The 18514-nt window shown below is 42.6% G+C and overlaps 1 protein-coding gene across 16 annotated transcripts in view; it reads left to right on the forward strand.

Moving 5' to 3' along the window:
• The window catches only part of LOC135106514 (multiple PDZ domain protein-like), a 456199-nt gene that overhangs the window by 353566 nt on the left and 84119 nt on the right, over positions 1-18514 (forward strand). For all 16 annotated transcript variants that reach the window (XM_064015606.1, XM_064015607.1, XM_064015610.1 and 13 more), the window contains 3 exons: positions 7024-7220; positions 10452-10546; positions 12836-12905. In XM_064015606.1, coding sequence (XP_063871676.1) covers positions 7024-7220; positions 10452-10546; positions 12836-12905 — 362 coding nt within the window. The remainder of the gene's footprint in view (positions 1-7023; positions 7221-10451; positions 10547-12835; positions 12906-18514) is intronic.

The following is an 18514-nucleotide window of genomic DNA, read 5'->3' on the forward strand; positions in this document are numbered from 1 at the left end:
GAGAGAGAGAGAGAGAGAGAGAGAGAGAGAGAGAGAGAGAGAGAGAGAGAGGGGGGGGGGGGCGGGATGGTGGATGTACAGCCGTAGTTAGAAAGAGTAGATAAGGAGAGACAGTATTGTTATGTAGCTACCTGTGTTGATAAGGGAAGGTGTGACAAGACGTGCTGATGATGGCGACTAAACGTGGCGTACTGTATACTGTAGAGGTGAGATAAAGTACAGGTACCCGCTAATTAGAGAGAAGGAGCATGGGGAGTGTTAGTGTAGGTAGTCTGTGTCTTATGTTGTTAAGGGGTGTGGTTAGGTTAGGTAAGGCGTGTTTGAGAAGGGAGTATGTTGACTGTTTAAAGGTGAGGTAGAGGACAGGTGCGTGCTAATTAGAGGAATGTAATATGGTATGGGTTAAAATAGTTGTTTGTTGTAAGGTTAGGTAAGGTAAGGTATGTATGAGAAAGCTGGGACAGGTAGACTGCATAAAGGTGAGGTAAATTACAGGTGGGTACCAATTAAAGGAAAGTGGTATGGGTGATTTTAGTATTACTGTTAGTGATATATCTTAAATTTTTGGTTGTTAGGTAAAGTGAAGTGGTTTGATAAGGTGAGGTGCACTGTGTAAGGGTGAGGTAAAGTACAAGTGTGTACTAATTAGAGAAGTGTGATGATGTAAGTGTTAGTACAGGTATTTGTAGCATGTGTGTTTTATTTTGTTTGGCGTGTGATTAGCTAAGGCAAGGTGTGTTTGAGAAGGTGCATGAGGACGCAGGTAGAGCATATAAAGGTGAAGTAAATTACAGGTACGTGCTAATTAGACGAAAATAGTGTGGCGAACATTAGTATAGGTGTATGCAGTATGTGTGTATATCTTAAATTGTCTGCGTGTGCTCAGGTGAGGTAAGGTGTGTTTGAGAAGGGGCAGGTAAAGATAGACTTGACAGTGTTAATTAATTTGCGTGTGTACCTGTGCCGCCGTCCAGGTGAGGGGTGGGGAAACTTGTGTCCCTAAGGGGAAGGTAATTTCTGAAGTTAGATGACTGATTAATTAAATTACTTCCTACTTTTTTTTTTTTTTTTTTTTTTTTTTTAGGAGGGGAAGGCGGGGCAGTGGACCAGAGTTTTGTGGAAATTTATAGGGCCTGCTTAATTAGACGGGAATTAAAGGGGGTGGGACTTTTTTTTATTATTTATCATGTGGAAGGAGTAATGTTGGGTTTTTAATAAGAGTTGGTGTTGTATTTTGTGATGATAGGGAGTGCTTTGTGAAATTTAATGATGCAGATGAAATAAACTGAATGTAGTCTCTCTCTCTCTCTCTCTCTCTCTCTCTCTCTCTCTCTCTCTCTCTCTCTCTCTCTCTCTCTCCTCTCTCTCTCTCTCTCTCTCTCTCTCTCTCTCGCTTCCTCCATTTACATTATTTCATTTGTATTCATTTCCTTGTTTCGTCCTTATTAATGACTTTCTTCCTCCGTCTCTCACTCACTTTTTTCCTCCCTTCGCTTCATTATTCTCTTTTTACCAGTTCGCTGCAGTCATTCTTCTTCTTTCACTCCATCTTTCCTCCGTTTCACCATTCCTTTTCTCCTCTCTGTCACTTTCCCTCAAATATCTCCAACTTTTCCCCTCCCTCATTGCTTCCTTCCGGCTCGATTCCCTCCCTCCCTCCCTCCCTCCCTCCCTCCCTTCCTCCTTAACTCTCCCTTTATTCCTTGACTTTCCATCCTTATTTCTTCTTTCTTCTCTATCCTGTTTTCGCTTTTCATTCGTCTCTCCTGCTTCTGTCTTTTCAATCTACTTCTCCCTCACTTTCTCCGTAATTCCTTTTTAACTCTCCTTTCCATTTATCTTCCCACGCTCCTCCACCCCCCACCCTTCCTCCCCCTTCAGTATTTTTAGCCTTAATGGCCTGGTCAGCCAGAAACGCCAGCAGAGTCTTGCCAATTACCCTGCCCGCCCCGCCATCTTGAAGGAGGCCTGCCTTCCGTTTTCCTTCCGCCCTTCCCCCGCGCCCGGCAGTCTTGTCCTCGCCACGCATTGCATCCTGCCCGTTTTCTTTTATTTTACTTCTTAATATTTTCCACTAAAGTTTAAACATTTTCACGAGCTTTTCAAGGCGTGGCTGTTTCATCCTGCTCATCCCAAGTCTCGTGTATATATATATATATATATATATATATATATATATATATATATATATATATATATATATATATATATATATATATATATATATATATAAATAACCTCTACCTCTTCGAAGTCTTTCACATCTTTAAAATAATTCTTTTTCCAATATATATTACCTGAAACGTCCTGCGTTCGAGCTACTCCTCCTCCTCCTCCTCCTCCTCTCCTCCTCAGTCCCCTCCCCCTGGTCTGGTGCAGCAGCTGTTCCCCCTCCGCTGCCCTGCCCCGCTCCTTCATCCCCGCTGCTCGCTGTTCCAGACAGGAAATGTTTAGCACTATTTTCCCAGGTGGTCGTGATCACCTCAAGCTGTGTGTGTGTGTGTGTGTGTGTGTGTGTGTGTGTGTGTGTGTGTGTGTGTTTAGTGTTCCTCGCCTCGTTGTAGTGCCGATATTTACCATTATTCAAAAAAGATTGCATATATATATATATATATTAAGACTTTTTTTTCCTTTCCCTTACTTCTGTAAGCAGACCATTCCCAGTACCAATACATCCCATGAGAGAATCTGTTCTTCTCTTCTTTTTTTTTATCATTCAAGAGCCTCGAATTCTGTCCATTGTGCCTCGTGTTCCCCCCCCAACAGTCTCCCCAGCAGCCTCCCCTGCAGCCTCTCCAGAAGCAGGTCCCTTCCGCCTGCTCCCCAGTCCCCTTATCGCTTTAACATCATCATTAAGTCTCCTCGGTCCCTCGTTTCCTCGTAATGTAGGCAACTTTGCCTTGACCGTTCTCTCCTGCAGGGACGTCTCTTTCACGCTTGGTAGGATTTCTAGAGAGAGAGAGAGAGAGAGAGAGAGAGAGACACAGAGAGACAGAAGTGGGTGGAGGGGTTGGAGAGGAATGGAGAGACAAGAATCGGCAGAAAATGCGGTGAATAAGGAGATAAATGGGAAATTACTCGAGACAATGGAAGGCAGGACAGGCGCCAGTAAGGTATAGGAGTGAGAGGGAGAGTAGAAGCGAGAGAACACAAAGGGAAAGGGTTAATCTGCAGGTAGGCAAGGGCGGAGGTAAAATAGAGAAGTGAGGGTGGTTCAGGTGACGGGCTCAATAATTGTGGTGGAGTTGGCACTTATCCAAGGTTTGGCTGGGAGGGAGGAGGAGGAGGTAGTGGTGGTGGTGGTGAGGGTGTGCTAGTTTGACCCGCTCGCTGACCCCTGACCTTTTGAGCGAATCTTGCCTACTGGTGGTGGTGGTGGTGGTGGTGGCGGCGGTGCTCCTGCTGCTGCTGCTCCCCGGCTGTCATCTCTCCACTGCTGCCATTCCTGCTGTACTGCTGTACTGCTGCTGTTGTTGCTGTTACTGTTGTTTTTGATGTTTCTGCTTCTGCTCCTACGACTGATGACTACTACTGCTGCTACTACTACTACTACTACTACTACTACTACTACTACTACTACTACTACTACTACTATTACAACTACTACTACTACTACTACTACTACTACTACTACTACTACTACTACTACTACTACTATACAGTTACCACCAATGTACGGCCGATATTACCAATTCTACTTCTGGTACTTTTACTACTACTACTACCACTACTACTACTACTACTACTACTACTACTACTACTACTACTACTACTACTACTACTACTTTTATTACTATTGCTACTATTGTTGCCTTTGATGTTCTTTTTCATCCCTCTTTATTTCCTACTGCAGTTATTCTTACAATCGTTTTGATACAACAACAACAACAACAACAACAACAACAACAACAACAACAAAAAATCACCACACGACCTTGCAAAATTTACTCCGCTTTATTTTATTGACAAACATTAAAGAACCTTCCATTCCTCGTTCATCATCTTGCCCTCCTCCTCCTCCTCCTCCTCCTCCTCCTCCTCCTCCACTTCGCTACTTCTTACTGGAAATTTCTCCAGATTGTAAAAGTTGAATGTGCTCCCCTGCCAACTGAGTCTCTAACTTATTGAGTGAGGCAAGGGAAGGGAGGCAGTGGTAAAGAGGCAGGGGTTGCGAAGGGTAAGCGATGTATAGATCAAGGAAGGAATAAGGAGGAGGGAGCAGAAGGAAAAAGGAACGCTGTGGAAAGGGAGATAGGGAGAATGACAAAGTAAACAATAAATAGATGTAAGATTAAAGGAAAGGGAGGTAAGGAAGAACGAAGTAAGGTATTGGGGTCGGAAGAGGAAGAAGGAGAAGGAGAAGGAAGGGGAAAGTAATGAATAGGTCCAGGAAGGAAGGGAGATAGGAGAAGGAAAAGATGGAAGATAGCAGGAAGGGGAGAAAAGGAGGGGAGTAATAGATAGGCGCAGGATAAGGGAGGAAAGAAAGCAGGAGGAGGAGGAGAGAAGGAATGAAGGAGTGGATAAAGGTGAAGGAAGGAAGGAAGATATGTGAGAGGAAAAACAAATGATAAATGTAGAGAGAGAGAGAGAGAGAGAGAGAGAGAGAGAGAGAGAGAGAGAGAGAGAGAGAGAGAGAGAGAGAGAGAGATTATTGCAAGTATGATTTACTTATGACTGAGATACGATGACTCTCTCTCTCTCTCTCTCTCTCTCTCTCTCTCTCTCTCTCTCTCTCTCTCTCTCTCTCTCTCTCTCTCTCTCTCTCTCTCTCTCTCTCTCTCTACATTGTCTTTTCCAATTGGCCCTCTATCACTCAGCTGATTGGCCGGCGGGGAACCTCCTTGAGCCGTGATTGGTGGACGGGTGATGTCATCTTTATTCTAATTGGCTGACGAGGAGGAGGAGACGCGTGCCATTGGTGAAGAACTGATTGCCATTGGGTATTGGCTTCTGGGAGTGATTGGCGATTGGCCAGCCGTTACGGGAATAATGTGTCAGCGGAAAGAATGGGAGGAAAAAAAGAAGGAAAGGAAGTAGAGCAAGGAAGAAGAGGAGAAGGAGGAGGAGGAAGGGGAAGGAGGAGGACTGGTAGTAGATATTGCCACTGTGAAATGAATGGCAGGAAGGAAGTGCCGGCTTGAGAGAGAGAGAGAGAGAGAGAGAGAGAGAGAGAGAGCCATACGAGTATACGTAAGGAAGGTCTCGCCTCACACCTGTTCACATAAACAAACCTTGAATACCCAAATGATTCATGCTGGTTTGTGGTATTGAACCCTCCTCCTCGTCCTCTTCCTCCTCCTCCTCCTCCTCCTCCTCCTCCTCCTCCTCCTCCTCCTCCTCCTCCTCCTCCTCCTCCTCCTCCTCCTCCTCTTCATCATACTTCTTCCCATTTTCGCTTGTCTTTTATGCCATCATCTGTGTTTATATTTTCACTTCTTTGTCCTTGCGCCACTTCAGAATTCCTCTAGTTCTCTTTTCTTTATTTTTCCTGTATTTTCTTTGATTTTTCCTTTGAATTTCATCTTGGTGTTTTTTTTTTTTTTTTTTTTTTTTCTCGATAAGTTTTGGATATATTTTTTTCCTGCGTCGCTTTCATGTATAGATCTTTCCTTCCTCTCAGGTCCTCCTCTTCTTCCTCCTCTTCTTCCTCCTCATCTCCTGGCCGCCCTCTCTTCCTGTTTGCTCCCTTGGTCCCCCTATTTTTATCTCTCCTCCTCCTCCTCCTCCTCCTCCTCCTCCTCCTCCTCCTCCTCCTCCTCCTCCTCCTCCTCCGCCTTCTTCTCCTCTCTTCACCTTTAGGAAGGAGAAATAGGCTCCCATAGAAGTATTGTTTGTGTTTTTGTCCTGAACTGTGAGGGAGGGTAGTGGTGGTGGTGGTGGTGGTGGTGGTGGTGGTGGTGTGTGTATGTGTGTGTGTGTGTGTGTGTGTGTGTGTGCGTGTAAGAAGGTAATATGTGGAAGGTTAGTGGTTTACTTTATTTTTTGTTCCATTTTCATTATTATTTGTTATTATTGCCACCACCTCCACCATTACCACCTTCACCACTACCACCATCACCACCTTCACCCCTCCCACCACCACCTCTACCACTGCTTTAATCGACCTGGCCCTTAGCTGAGTAGATGTGATTCGGGTGCTGATGTTAGGAATGGGCGGGGCGGAGAAGGAGGAAGAGGAGGAGGAGGAGGAGGAGGAGGAGGGGAGGCTGGGTGGGACGAGGGAAGCGAGGAGAGTGGAGGAGTGAGAGAGAATAGAAGGAACGTGAGGGAGAGAGGGCAAAAGAGAGAGAAGAAATGCGAGGACTTGGATGGAAGAGGAAGAAGAGGAAGAGGAGGAGGAGGAGGAGGAGGGGAAGGAGGAGGAGGATGGCGCCTTTCACACTGCTTCATCAAGGCGCCTCGTGTGTCGTTGTCGTGGGTGGAGTTCTAGGCTGGCGTGGGCGTGGGCGTGGTCTGAAGAGAAGCCACGCGCTGCTCTGTTTTTCTCTGCCTCCCTTTGTCATGTTTTACTTTCCTTGTTTTTGTTTTCGTTTTGTTTGTTTGTTTTTTTTCTCTCTCCATTTTGCGTTTTCTCAGCCGGGGAGTCGTTATCCGAAACCCGAGGCGGCGGTATTGTTGTGTGTGTGTGTGTGTGTGTGTGTGTGTGTGTGTGTGGTATTGGACGCCGGAGTTTCCCTTTTTCTGTGTGTGTTAGGAAACCCACAATGGTCGGAACTTTTGTGTTTCGGGACAGTGGTGGTGTCAGGCTGGGAGGGATTGTGTGTGTGTGTGTGTGTGTGTGTGTGTGTGTGTGTGTGTGTAATCATAATACTACAAACATTATAATTGTTTCTTTTCAGGTTCTTAGTATTAAGTGACCCCGTTCTGTTGTGCCCCGTGACCCCCATGAACTGTTGACCCCCATTCACCTTACACACTGTGACTCATCGTTCCCTGAGCCATGTGTGACCCCCCCTCCTACATCCATATGCCTTTATGCGTGCCCCTCGTGACCCTCCCCCTGTGTTGTGTGACCCGCAGAAAAGATTCAGAAGAAGTATGCAGACCTCAAGGGTGAAGTGGTGGTGGTGGAGCTGCAGAAGGGCGCCAATGGACTGGGCATCTCCCTGGCGGGTAACAAGGACCGCACCCTCATGTCCGCCTTCGTCTGCGGCCTCAACCCCAACGGGAACGCTTTCAAGGACGGCAAGATCAAGGTCGGCGACGAGGTGCTCGAGGTAAGAACTGGAAAGACTGGAATCTGGACTGTTCTTGTGTTCTTGTGTCATCTGCAATCCTGGAATGTAGGGTGACCACTGGGACCTTTCAGAGATGGAGGGACTGGAATTAAGTGACCTGAGTCGTAATCTTTTGGACTGGAATGAAGGGTGAATCATCGGGGCCTTTCAGAGATGTAATGTGGTGTATAGGACTGGAATTACGTGACCTTGTCTGTCATCTTTAGGACTGCAGAGAAGGGTAATCAGTAGGATATTTCAGAGATGTAGGGTGATATCTAGGACTGGAATTAAGTGACCCGGACTGAAATAGGAATGAAAAGATGAGTGATCATTTGGAGCTTTGAGAAATGTAGATTGATATTTTGAACTAGAATTGAATTATCTGGACTGTTATCTTTGGGACTCGAATGAAGGGTGACCAGCGGGGCATCTCAGTGATGGAGGATGGTATTTAGGATTGGAATTAAGTGACTTGGATTGTAATCTTTGGGACGAAAATGAAAGATGATCAGTGGGACCTCTCAGAGCTGGAGGGTTTTAAGACTGAAAATGAGTGACTTGACTGTAACCTTTGCGACTGGAATGATCCACTAATGAAATAATCCTGAGCTGGAGAAATTTATGACTGGAACGAAAAGTGGCATTCGAGATCAGATTCTGAAATGAAGGGTAATCAATAAGACCTTTTGGAATAATATATAAGTGGAGTAAACATTCAGGAGTTAAGTTGACATTTGAGACGAGGCGGAAGGAAGGGTAACCGTTGAGATAAGACCTTAATATTGAGAGACCAGAAGAATTATCACTCATGGAGCCGGGGACTTAAAGTGGGGACTGGACAAAGATATAAAATTACTTAGGTGACATTTAGAACCAGGCTGAAGATTGACCATTGAAGGGGCGACCTTTGAGTACACTTAAATACAGAATGACTAGAAAAATAGTCACTTATGGAGACTGGAGATAAAAATAAGTAAATAAATAAATAAATAACAGGACAAGGATGATGACTAAGACAACATCTAGGACTCGGCCGAAGATTGACCTTTGAAACTTGGACTATATTAAGAATAAGAACCTAAAATCTGAGTAAGCAGAAGTAAATCAGGACAAGAATAAGAGGCCAAATTTAGAGCAAACAGATCAAAATCAGTCAACGAGGTGGCGACGTGAATAAGTTGACGGAGACCAGAGTAGAAAAGACTTCAGGGGAGAGACGAATCAAGCCGTTATTGTACACACGGCTTAGCGAGTCACCACCCAAACTTTTCTTCATCGGCACGCGTCTGCAGCAGTTAGGAGAAGATCACAGGGCTTGGCTGAGTGGCTGTGGCGCATCAGGGTAATCAGAGAGGCCAGGGCAGTCATCACAGGGGCGGCTGAGTGTGGGCGGGGCTGGAGAAAAGGGAGGAAGGAAGAAGATGAGTAGGAGGAGAAAGAGAGATGACCTTTCATTGATTGACCTCTTGATTGGAGTTGATATGAACCATGTCATTTTCGTTAGGACTATTGTTACCGTCAGAGCACCGGAGGGTATTTCTTTCCCCTTTCCTCTTCTCCTCAGCCACGTTTATTTACTTCAAGCGACGAGAAGCCAGTGGTCTGATATCTGCGATACTAAAACTCATGAGGCAATAAAAATTCTTCCTCACTCCATGGATAGTGTAGGAAATTAGTTGAAGAAGGTGAGACTTGTTTCGTAATACCTGGGTCTCCCCTATATAAGCTGAAGGACCATAGGGGATAAACACGCCAACAGAAAATGAGTGCGATAGAGAATTTGGGACTTGTAAGAAAACGGGGCCGAAACGGAGGGTTTGTAGGGCACACTAACCCATCTATGGAGGCCTGGCGGAACGCACGAAAAAGATCAATACTGTGGGGGTTTTACTTCATGTTATCCTTATTCTAATGTTACCATGTTGTGATAAAGGCCCTTTTATAATAGACACCCATTTTTTTTTTCTAGCTACATGAATACGAAATTAAAAGTGTCTTAATAATTTCATCTTTTCTCTACAACTAATATTTTATTTTCATTATTCCTTCATTCCTGGAATACAATGAAAGGTCTATAATAAATCCTATATTCTTTTAATGGCCATTAAGTTATATTAATGTGAATTTTAACGAGACTTGAAAATGTATTGTTTTTCGTTGAGATAATTTTTTTTCTCTCTCTTTCTTTTCTTTCTTCTTTTTGTGTTCTTAGGTTATGACAAAAGGATCTTCAGTAATACTACCTACTGTCTGATCCCAGAAATCAAAACAATGTAGAGTGTAACGAATATTAACGATTTTTTTTTATTTATTTTATTTTTTATTTATTTATTTATTTATTTATTTTATTTTATTTTTTTTTTATTTTTTTTTTATTTTTTTGGTTATTCCAGTTCTTAAGTTATGGTAAAATGTTCCTTAAAATAACTAATTATCGTCCGAACTCCTGAAATCAAAACCATATGGAGTGTAAGAATTATTCGACTACTTTAACTATTTCTTGTATTCTTAATTAAGTGAACCTCTTAACATACTGCCTAATGATAACAGTATAAAGCTCAACAAGTACGTATTGGTTTCTAATAATTAATTGTAACTATTGTTCTGTCCCTTGAAGTCAAAATAGTATGGAGTTTAACGATTATTTAATAATTTCTTGCCTTTTTAATTATCTCCTTTCTTACCTGTGTGTTCTTAATTATCTCATCCTCACCTGTATTCTTAATTACCTGCTCCTCACCTGTGTCATTATCTCATCCTCATTTGTCTTCTTAATTATTTCATCCTCACCTGTGCTCTTAATTATCTCATGTGTGTTCTTAATTATCTCATCCTCACCTGTGTTCTTAATTACCTGCTCCTCACCTGTGTTATTATCTTACTCTCACTTTTTTTCTTAATTATCTCATCCTCATTTGTGTTCTTAATTACCTGCTCCTCACCTGTGTCATTATCTCATCCTCTTAATTATCTCTTATGTGTGTTCTTAATTATCTCATCCTCACCTGTGTTCTTAATTACCTGCTCCTCACCTGTGTCATTATCTTACCCTCACTTTTTTTCTTAATTATCTCATCCTCATTTGTGTTCTTAATTACCTGCTCCTCACCTCATTATCTCATCCTCATCTGTTTTCGTAATTATCTTATTCTCACCTGTATGTTTTTAGTTATCTCTTCACCTGTGTGTTCTTAGTTATCTGAGCCTCACCTGTGTGTCTGTGTACAGGTGAACGGCAATGTGATCCACGGGCGATGTCACCTGAACGCCTCCAGCATCTTCAAGGGCATTCCAGGGCCCAAAGTGAAGATCATCGTGCTCAGGTGAGAAGAGAGAGAGAGAGAGAGAGAGAGGTACACAGGAGATAACACATACACAAAGAAGGGAAAATATGGTGCTCACTACATAGATAACAGTCATCATTAATTATTCTTCCCTTTACTCCCCCTCCTCTCATCTCCCTCACTCCCTCGGACACACACACACACACACACACACACACACACACACACACACACACACACACACACACACACACACACACACACGTAGAACAGAAAAATTATTGTTATCTCCACCTCTTCATTTATGTGTGTGTGTGTGTGTGTGTGTGTGTGTGTACGTGACGCATGACCAACACATATATGATTAGCTCCCTTTGACGAATCCATTAATTCAAAACAGTGGGGCAGTCAGTCAGTCAGTCAAGGCAATATCGACACGCGGGGAATTGAGTGAAGGGTCCGAAGCTTTACTAATCCCTGTAAAAAAGTGTTGAAATTGCCTTTACCGACCGTGAATTAGGGAACTTGAGTCATTCATCTTGCCTCCCTCAACTTTTTAGCCTCCACACCCCCCCACTCCCCCTCCCCGCTGTAGGTCAAAGGCTCACAGTGTGGAGAACCGTGCACTGTTTCCCTCCCTCTGCTCGACTCGTGTTGGGAAATTACTTCATTGGGTCTCATGGCGTAGTGGTGTGTGTGGAAAGGAGAGTGAGGTTGTGAGGTTGTGCAAGCGTTATGAAGGTTATTAGAGTTATCGTAATGAGCGAAATCTTCTTAAATGCTTGTGATGTATTTAGTGTCGTATTTAATTTCTGGCTTCTTTCAGTTTGAAGTTCTCTCTTGAGGGTGTAAATTATACATAAAGCCTGCCTCCTTTCATATCTCCTGATCTGTGACAGAAATAATAGTAATAACTGCCCTTGCTTTTGTATAAGTTAAAATGATTTAGCGTAATAAACGTAAGGAAGACCCTCCTGCCTAAATAAGACAAAAAAAAAAATGCATCCTGAAGTCTAACTATGGATTCACATAATTTAATCAGTCCCCAGACATTTAATAGAAATATCACTTACTTGAATCATCTCGAAATATGTACACCCAAACTGTAGCAGGAAAAAAAATGAAAAAAAAAAAAATAACGCTTCTTGACTTCAGTACACATAAAATAAACCCAAAGAACTTAAAAAATAAATAAATAAATAAATAAAAAGATAAAAAATAAACAAAAAAAAATTTAAGCTTTACAACATATAATCCCAAACAAACCCTGAATCCTGAACGTCCCTAAACTCGGGGCGTGTAAACCTTAATGTACTGCGTGGAATTAGTGAAAGTTAGAGGAGAGGAGTTAGTGGAGCCAGAGAGTATAAAGTACTCTTACCACTGCTCCGCGCCGCGCCTTCCTGCACCACTGACTCGCCCCGTTTGTCTCATCATCGGTGCGAGTGTGCGAGTGTGTTGCTGTCCACGACCAGTCAGGAATGCGGTGGTAGGAAACACGGGATGAGACCAGAAGTACTAGATTAATATGTGCGGTGTTCCTGAAAATTTATCCTTTTTGTTCCTGGCATTTTAAAACTTTTGGACTTTCATAAGGAGTATTTTCAAAAGTTACAGAGATGATTACTTTAGGTCTCGTGGGTGTTTCTCTATTTGGCGCTGTCTTTGTTAAACTGCCATCGGACGCATGAAAACACCCTTGAAAACTCCAATAACTTTCACTACCACCTGTTAAAAGTATCTGAGAGAAGCCGCCGAAATGCTTAAGGATATGGACTGATCTCTAGCAGGATATTCTGGAAACTGTTAAGATTTTCAAGGGTGTTTTTATTATTCTGGTAATATATTTAATAAAGATTTTGTACCATCAATAAGAACATCCATGAAAACCTGGCTAATCATGCCTGCTTGAAGTTATAAGGGTTTTTCAGTGTTTTCATGATTTTATTGATAATTTGATATGAATTTTGCAACCTTAGTGGGAGAACCATCTGTTGAAACAATAAATAACCTCTGTGGTCCTAGAAAATAATCACAGGGAGAGAATATAATGCTTAGTTTGAAGAGAATTTCGCACCATTATTGAGAAAAAATGCTTTAAAACCCAACTAACCATCCTTGTGGCCTTTGAAAACTCTCCTGATGAGATAACAAGACTAAGAACACAAGCCTCTTCTGATTATTCACTTTGAAAAAAAAAAAGAAAGAAGAAACGGTTAAGAAATAAAGTACTTCTGATTCACCCCTTCCCCACACCGTGCTTCCTCACCACCACACTTCCTTCTTTAACACACTGTGCTGACCTGGCTGTGTTGCTCCGTGTCTCAGGAAGAAGACGGGCCTGCAGGAGATGGCCATCAAACCCATCACGCAGTTCCCCGTCACGCTGGAGGATGAGGTGAGTACTCTGACCCTATTTGAAAAACTCTGACCTGGTGTAAGAAATGGGTGAAACAAAACTGAAAACTGGTGAATTATTTTGGCACCATAGAAAAAGTGTTAATCCCCAAGAAAAAGTGTTAATCCCCAGGTAAAAAAAAAAAAAGAGACAGATTTCCCTTTCATCACTCAGGCTTATATCAGGGTTACAGTTTTCTCAACAATACCTGAAGGAGGCGCAGGAGGAGGAGCAGACTTTGATCTTACGGGCTGATAGAAGTAGCTGTAGTTGTTAGTTATTATTACTTTGTGTTATTGTAGTTGTAGTCGATGTAGTAGTAGTAGTAGTAGAAGTAGTTATTGTTAATGTTATTGTTGGTATTGTTGATAATTGTATTTTTTGGTGATTTTTGTCGTCTCATTCTGAAAAACTGAGGTACATAAAGAGAGATGGTAAGGTAAGTCGAATTATGGAGTCTGAATCGCCGGTACACGTGAGAAATACATGTGTGACCGTGTATGTTGATATTAATAAGGCGAAACGCAAGGCACAAAACTTAAATAGGACGTAAAGAACACAGAGCGAAAATAAAGCGTATCAAGTTAAAAAATAAAAAAATGAATAAAGATATAGACAGTGAAGTAAAAAGAAAGGGAAAAAAGACTTTAATTAGAGCAAATATTAGGACACGCACAAAAAAATCCAATAACTTAAAAACTCCCTCCTCCTCCTCCTCCTCCTCCTCCTCCTCCTCCTCCTCCTCCTCCTCCTCCTCCTCCTCCTCCTCCTCCTCCCTCCTCCATTTCTTTACCTCTCATCCTGTCTCTCGTAGCCCCCTTCTCACCTTTCCCCATTCCCTAATTAACGCCTGACCAGGTAAGGGTGGATTCCTGTTACCTGCAGCCACGAGAGAGAGAGAGAGAGAGAGAGAGAGAGAGAGAGAGAGAGAGAGAGAGAGAGAGAGAGAGAGAGAGAGGAGTTAAAAAGCTGTAAGATGTGGAATAAATAGGAAGAAGGAGTAGTAGGCAGTGATAGAGAAGGAGGAGGAAGAGGGGGAGGAGGAGGAGGAAGAGGAGATGCTGATGGGACAACAAAGGAAGGAATCTTACCCTGAGGCAATAACTTTGTTTTCTCCTCTTCCTCTTTCTTCCTCTTTCGTTTTCTTTCCCTCGTTCTCTTGTCTCCTTCCTTTCTTTTCTTTCTCTAAAAAAACTCTTAATACACTTCGTCCTCCTCCATTTCAGTTTTTTTCTTAGTTTTATACTTTTTTATTTTTATTTTCCTTTCAGCTCATTTATCGTTATCAGTTTTAATATCTCTTCTTGACTAAGGTGTATAATTCTCTCTCTCTCTCTCTCTCTCTCTCTCTCTCTCTCTCTCTCTCTCTCTCTCTCTCTCTCTCTCTCTCTCTCTCTCTCTCTCTCTCTCTCTCTCTCTCTCTCTCTCTCTCTCTCATTTACCCTATTGAATTAGAAAGAAAGAGGGAGACTATGAAACATTTACACACACACACACACACACACACACACACACACACACACACACACACACACACACACACTTAGGACTTAAACGAACGAAAAGTGTCTGGAAAATTAATCAACGCTTTGGGATTATTTAAATTCTGCCTGTGCGTGTCTGGGAAGTGAAGATTAGGTGAGGCTGAGGTGGTGTCTGGGCCAGAGCTTCCTCATTACCTCCTCTGCCTCCTCTCCTCCCGGCATTATCCTCCTCTTCCTCTTCCTCTTCCTCTACCTCCTTCTCTCCTCTTGCCCTCCCTCCTTCCTTCCTGCTGTTTGTCCTCTTCCTCCTTTCATCTCGCTGTTCTTCCTGCTGCTCTCTCTCTCTCTCTCTCTCTCTCTCTCTCTCTCTCTCTCTCTCTCTCTCTCTCTCTCTCTCTCTCTCTCTCTCTCTCTCTCTCTCTCTCTCTCTCTCTCTCTCTCTAGTGATTTTATTCTTACCTACTTTCATTTTTGTTATTTGTATCCTTTTGAGTTATTTTCCTTCCTACTTTCCTCCCATTCTTCTTTCCTTCCTTCCTTCCTTCCTTCCTTTGCTTCTGTTTTTCTTGGTTGATTTTTTCCAGTTTTTTTTTTCTTTTACTTTTTCACTTCCTTCTTAATTTCCGCCGAGGGCCTTGTCTCTCTCTGCTTTTTTTCCCTCTTTCCCTCTTTTTTATGCCCCTGTCTTTAATTTATCTTCTTTTTCATTCTTTCCCGCTTTGATATTTCCCTAATATTTCTTTTTTTTTTTTGTCTCTTCTCCATCATCATTTTTTTTTCTTCCTTCTCTTCCTTTTTTTTTTTCTTCTCTCTTTCAGCTTGATTGGTCTTCATTCCATTTTTTCCCCATCATTTCTTTGTTAAAATTCATATCCTTTCGATTTCCTTTATCTCCTCCACATTTTTTCCTCTCACATTTCCCTCCCTGTCTTCCTCCACGCCATTCTTATCTTTTCTTTCACCTTTTATTATTAGTCCAGCCATTTGTTTCCTATCTCCTTTATCCGTTTTTACTTTTATTTCACTTCCCTTTTCACTTATATTCATCTCTTTCTCCTTTTTATTTCCTTTTTTTTCCCTTTTCTTTTATTGATTTATTTTTTTCTGCATCTTTTGTTGATAGCTTCGTTTTCTTCTCTTCCTTTTTCTATTTTTTAGGGGGATATATTTATTTGCTCTTCATTTTTATCTTCTTTTTCTTCATTTTTTCGCCAATGATGGTATGTATGTATGTATGTATCCTTTCTTCCTTCCTTCCTTCTTTCCTTTCTTCTTTCCTTCCCTCCCTTCCTCCCAAATTTCTTCCTTCCCCTCTTCCCATACTTACTTCCTTCCCTCCTCCCTCTCTCCCATCTTTCCTTTCTCTTCGTATACTTCTTTCCTTTCTTCCTTCCCATTTCCTCGCAGTTCCTCACCTTTGGACATACGCCAAGAGCAGTTGTTAGCCAGATGATAAAAACGTCACGTGAAAATATTGTTTACTCGTTAAAATGCTCTCGTTGCCTCACCTCTGCTTCCCTCTGGTGTTCCGAGAAGGCTGTGGTGGTTGTGGTGGTGGTAGTGGTGGTGGTGTTAACTTACCACGGATGTTTTGCACCTTCACACATCGTAACTGCGTTGTAAGTGTGGGTTAGTTAGGATGGCTGTGTTTTTCCTTGTGTGTGTGTGTGTGTGTGTGTGTGTGTGTGTGTGTGTGTGTGTGTGTGTGTGTGTGTGTGTGTGTTTTTAGTTTCTTGGTATGGGTACAAATAAGTGTCTCTCTCTCTCTCTCTCTCTCTCTCTCTCTCTCTCTCTCTCTCTCTCTCTCTCTCTCTCTCTCTCTCTCTCTCTCTCTCTCTCTCTCTCTCTCTCTCTCATCTGAGCCACGCATTGCACGTACGCACTTCTCTTATCCCTCCTCCTCCTCCTCCTCCTCCTCCTCCTCCTCCTCCTCCTCCTCCTCTAATCCTCCCACACTTAACCCTCATCTCTACCCAAACATTTCCTCCCCAACCACAGCACCTCTTCAGCCTCATTCCCAACACCCACTCAGCACCTTTTTTTCCCCCAGATCATTACAAAATCGCTTGCTTTCCTTACCCATCTCCCTTATATAGTTAAGCGCTTCCTTCACACAGTCCATCTAGCACAATAAGGAGTTAAAAAGGAGATGTTATTATTTTAAATCTCCTAAAAAATCCTTGGTAAATAAAGCCAAGGGAGACTTATCTTCTTAACTTACATAATATTATATTCTCATAAAAAAAAAACATTAAAAAACAAAGGAAACTGCAAGAAGCCATCAGATATACACATGTCAATCCCTGTACAAAACCTAACGTACCTATACCCTACCAATCATAGCAGTCTCTAGTGTTTAAAACGTACCTGTTGACTCAGCACTAACAACCTGATTACTGAGTCTGTTCCTTCATCTGTCTACACCTTCCTTCACCCATCCACACACACACACACACAAACACACTACATGCTTCTGAAGGGAGAATCAGATATCAAGGAACATATGTTTTTCAAGGGGTATCTTCTGCTTTTCTTGGAGCTTAATTTTCTCGATGGCAAACTTCTGTAACTAACTGTACAGGTGTTACGAGTAGGTGAGTTGGGAGACAGGTAAGGTAGGAGAGATGGGGAGGGGGGGAAGCGTTTAGAAGATAGATGTGAATAGGAAGGGATCAGGAACAGGAGGAAAGGAGTTTAGGTGTGTGTGTGCGTGTGAGAGAGAGAGAGAGAGAGAGAGAGAGAGAGAGAGAGAGAGAGAGAGAGAGAGAGAGAGAGAGAGCTGGATGACAGGATATTGCAGGAGGGATGTTTAGTGACGGAAGGTTGTGAGCAAATGTGTGTTGAGGGATAGAGAGAGAGAGAGAGAGAGAGAGAGAGAGAGAGAGAGAGAGAGAGAGAGAGAGAGAGAGGGTATAATGCATTACTGTCGTTCCTCACACTCGGTCATGATGGATTGAGTTCAAGTTTCCTGAAGAATGGCATCTCTCTCTCTCTCTCTCTCTCTCTCTCTCTCTCTCTCTCTCTCTCTCTCTCTCTCTCTCTCTCTCCAAAACAGCGGAATGTTATCTCAGAGGAAACGAAAATGTTACGCAACAAATAGAAGCAAAAAGGACATCCATTTTTTTTTTCTCTCTCTCTCTCTCTCTCTCTCTCTCTCTCTCTCTCTCTCTCTCTCTCTCTCTCTCTCTCTCTCTCTCTCTCTCTCTCTCTCTCTCTCTCTCTCTCTGCTCCGAAATTTAGGAGTGGAAGGTCTGTGTGTGTGTGTGTGTGTGTGTGTGTGTGTGTGTGTGTGTGTGTGTGTGTGTGTGTGTGTGTGTGTGTGTGTGTGTGTGTGCGCGTGCGCGCGCGCATCAGTAACTCAGCAGCAAATATTATGTGCAAAGAAATAACAAAAAAAAATGCATAACAAATAAATATATAGAAAAATAAATAATTCAGCATCAAAACAAATAAAGAAAAAGTTACAGAAAAAAAAATGAAAAGCAAGCAACATCTTTCCCATTCTCTCTCTCTCTCTCTCTCTCTCTCTCTCTCTCTCTCTCTCTCTCTCTCTCTCTCTCTCTCTCTCTCTCTCTCTCTCTCTCTCTCTCTTTTTTAAGCATCCGAGCTCCAGTTATTTTATTCCTCCGTTTATTATTTTTTTCCTTTCTTCCTTTGTTTCTGTGGCGCTTCCCGGGAGAGGATTCTGAGCTGAAATTGCAAATGAAGACTTGAATATCTGCATCCGCCCAGTGACGTATTAGTCGTATGGAATAACGCCATCTTGCCTGCAGGAGGGAGGAGGAGGAGGAGGAGAAGGAGGAGGAGAAGGGAAAATGAGACATGCGGGATTGTGAGGAAATGAAATACTGTTGATTGTGTATTTAATTTCCTAGACGATGTTATTGACGTGAGTGCGTGTGTGTCTGTTTGTCTGTCTTTCTGTCCATCCGTCTGTATGTCTGTCAGTGCTCAGGTTATCCCTCAGGTGTTACAGAACGAATCTAACACAAATACAAACATGCAATATATATTCATGAGCACTCCCACCACACTTATGGTTGAAATAAAATAGGGAAAAGAGGAGGAAAAAAAAAAAAAAAGCAACGATCCCATAGCTGCGGCAGGCGAATGGTCGTAACATAA

Source organism: Scylla paramamosain, chromosome 13 (assembly GCF_035594125.1).
Source record: "Scylla paramamosain isolate STU-SP2022 chromosome 13, ASM3559412v1, whole genome shotgun sequence".
NCBI lineage: Eukaryota > Metazoa > Arthropoda > Malacostraca > Decapoda > Portunidae > Scylla > Scylla paramamosain.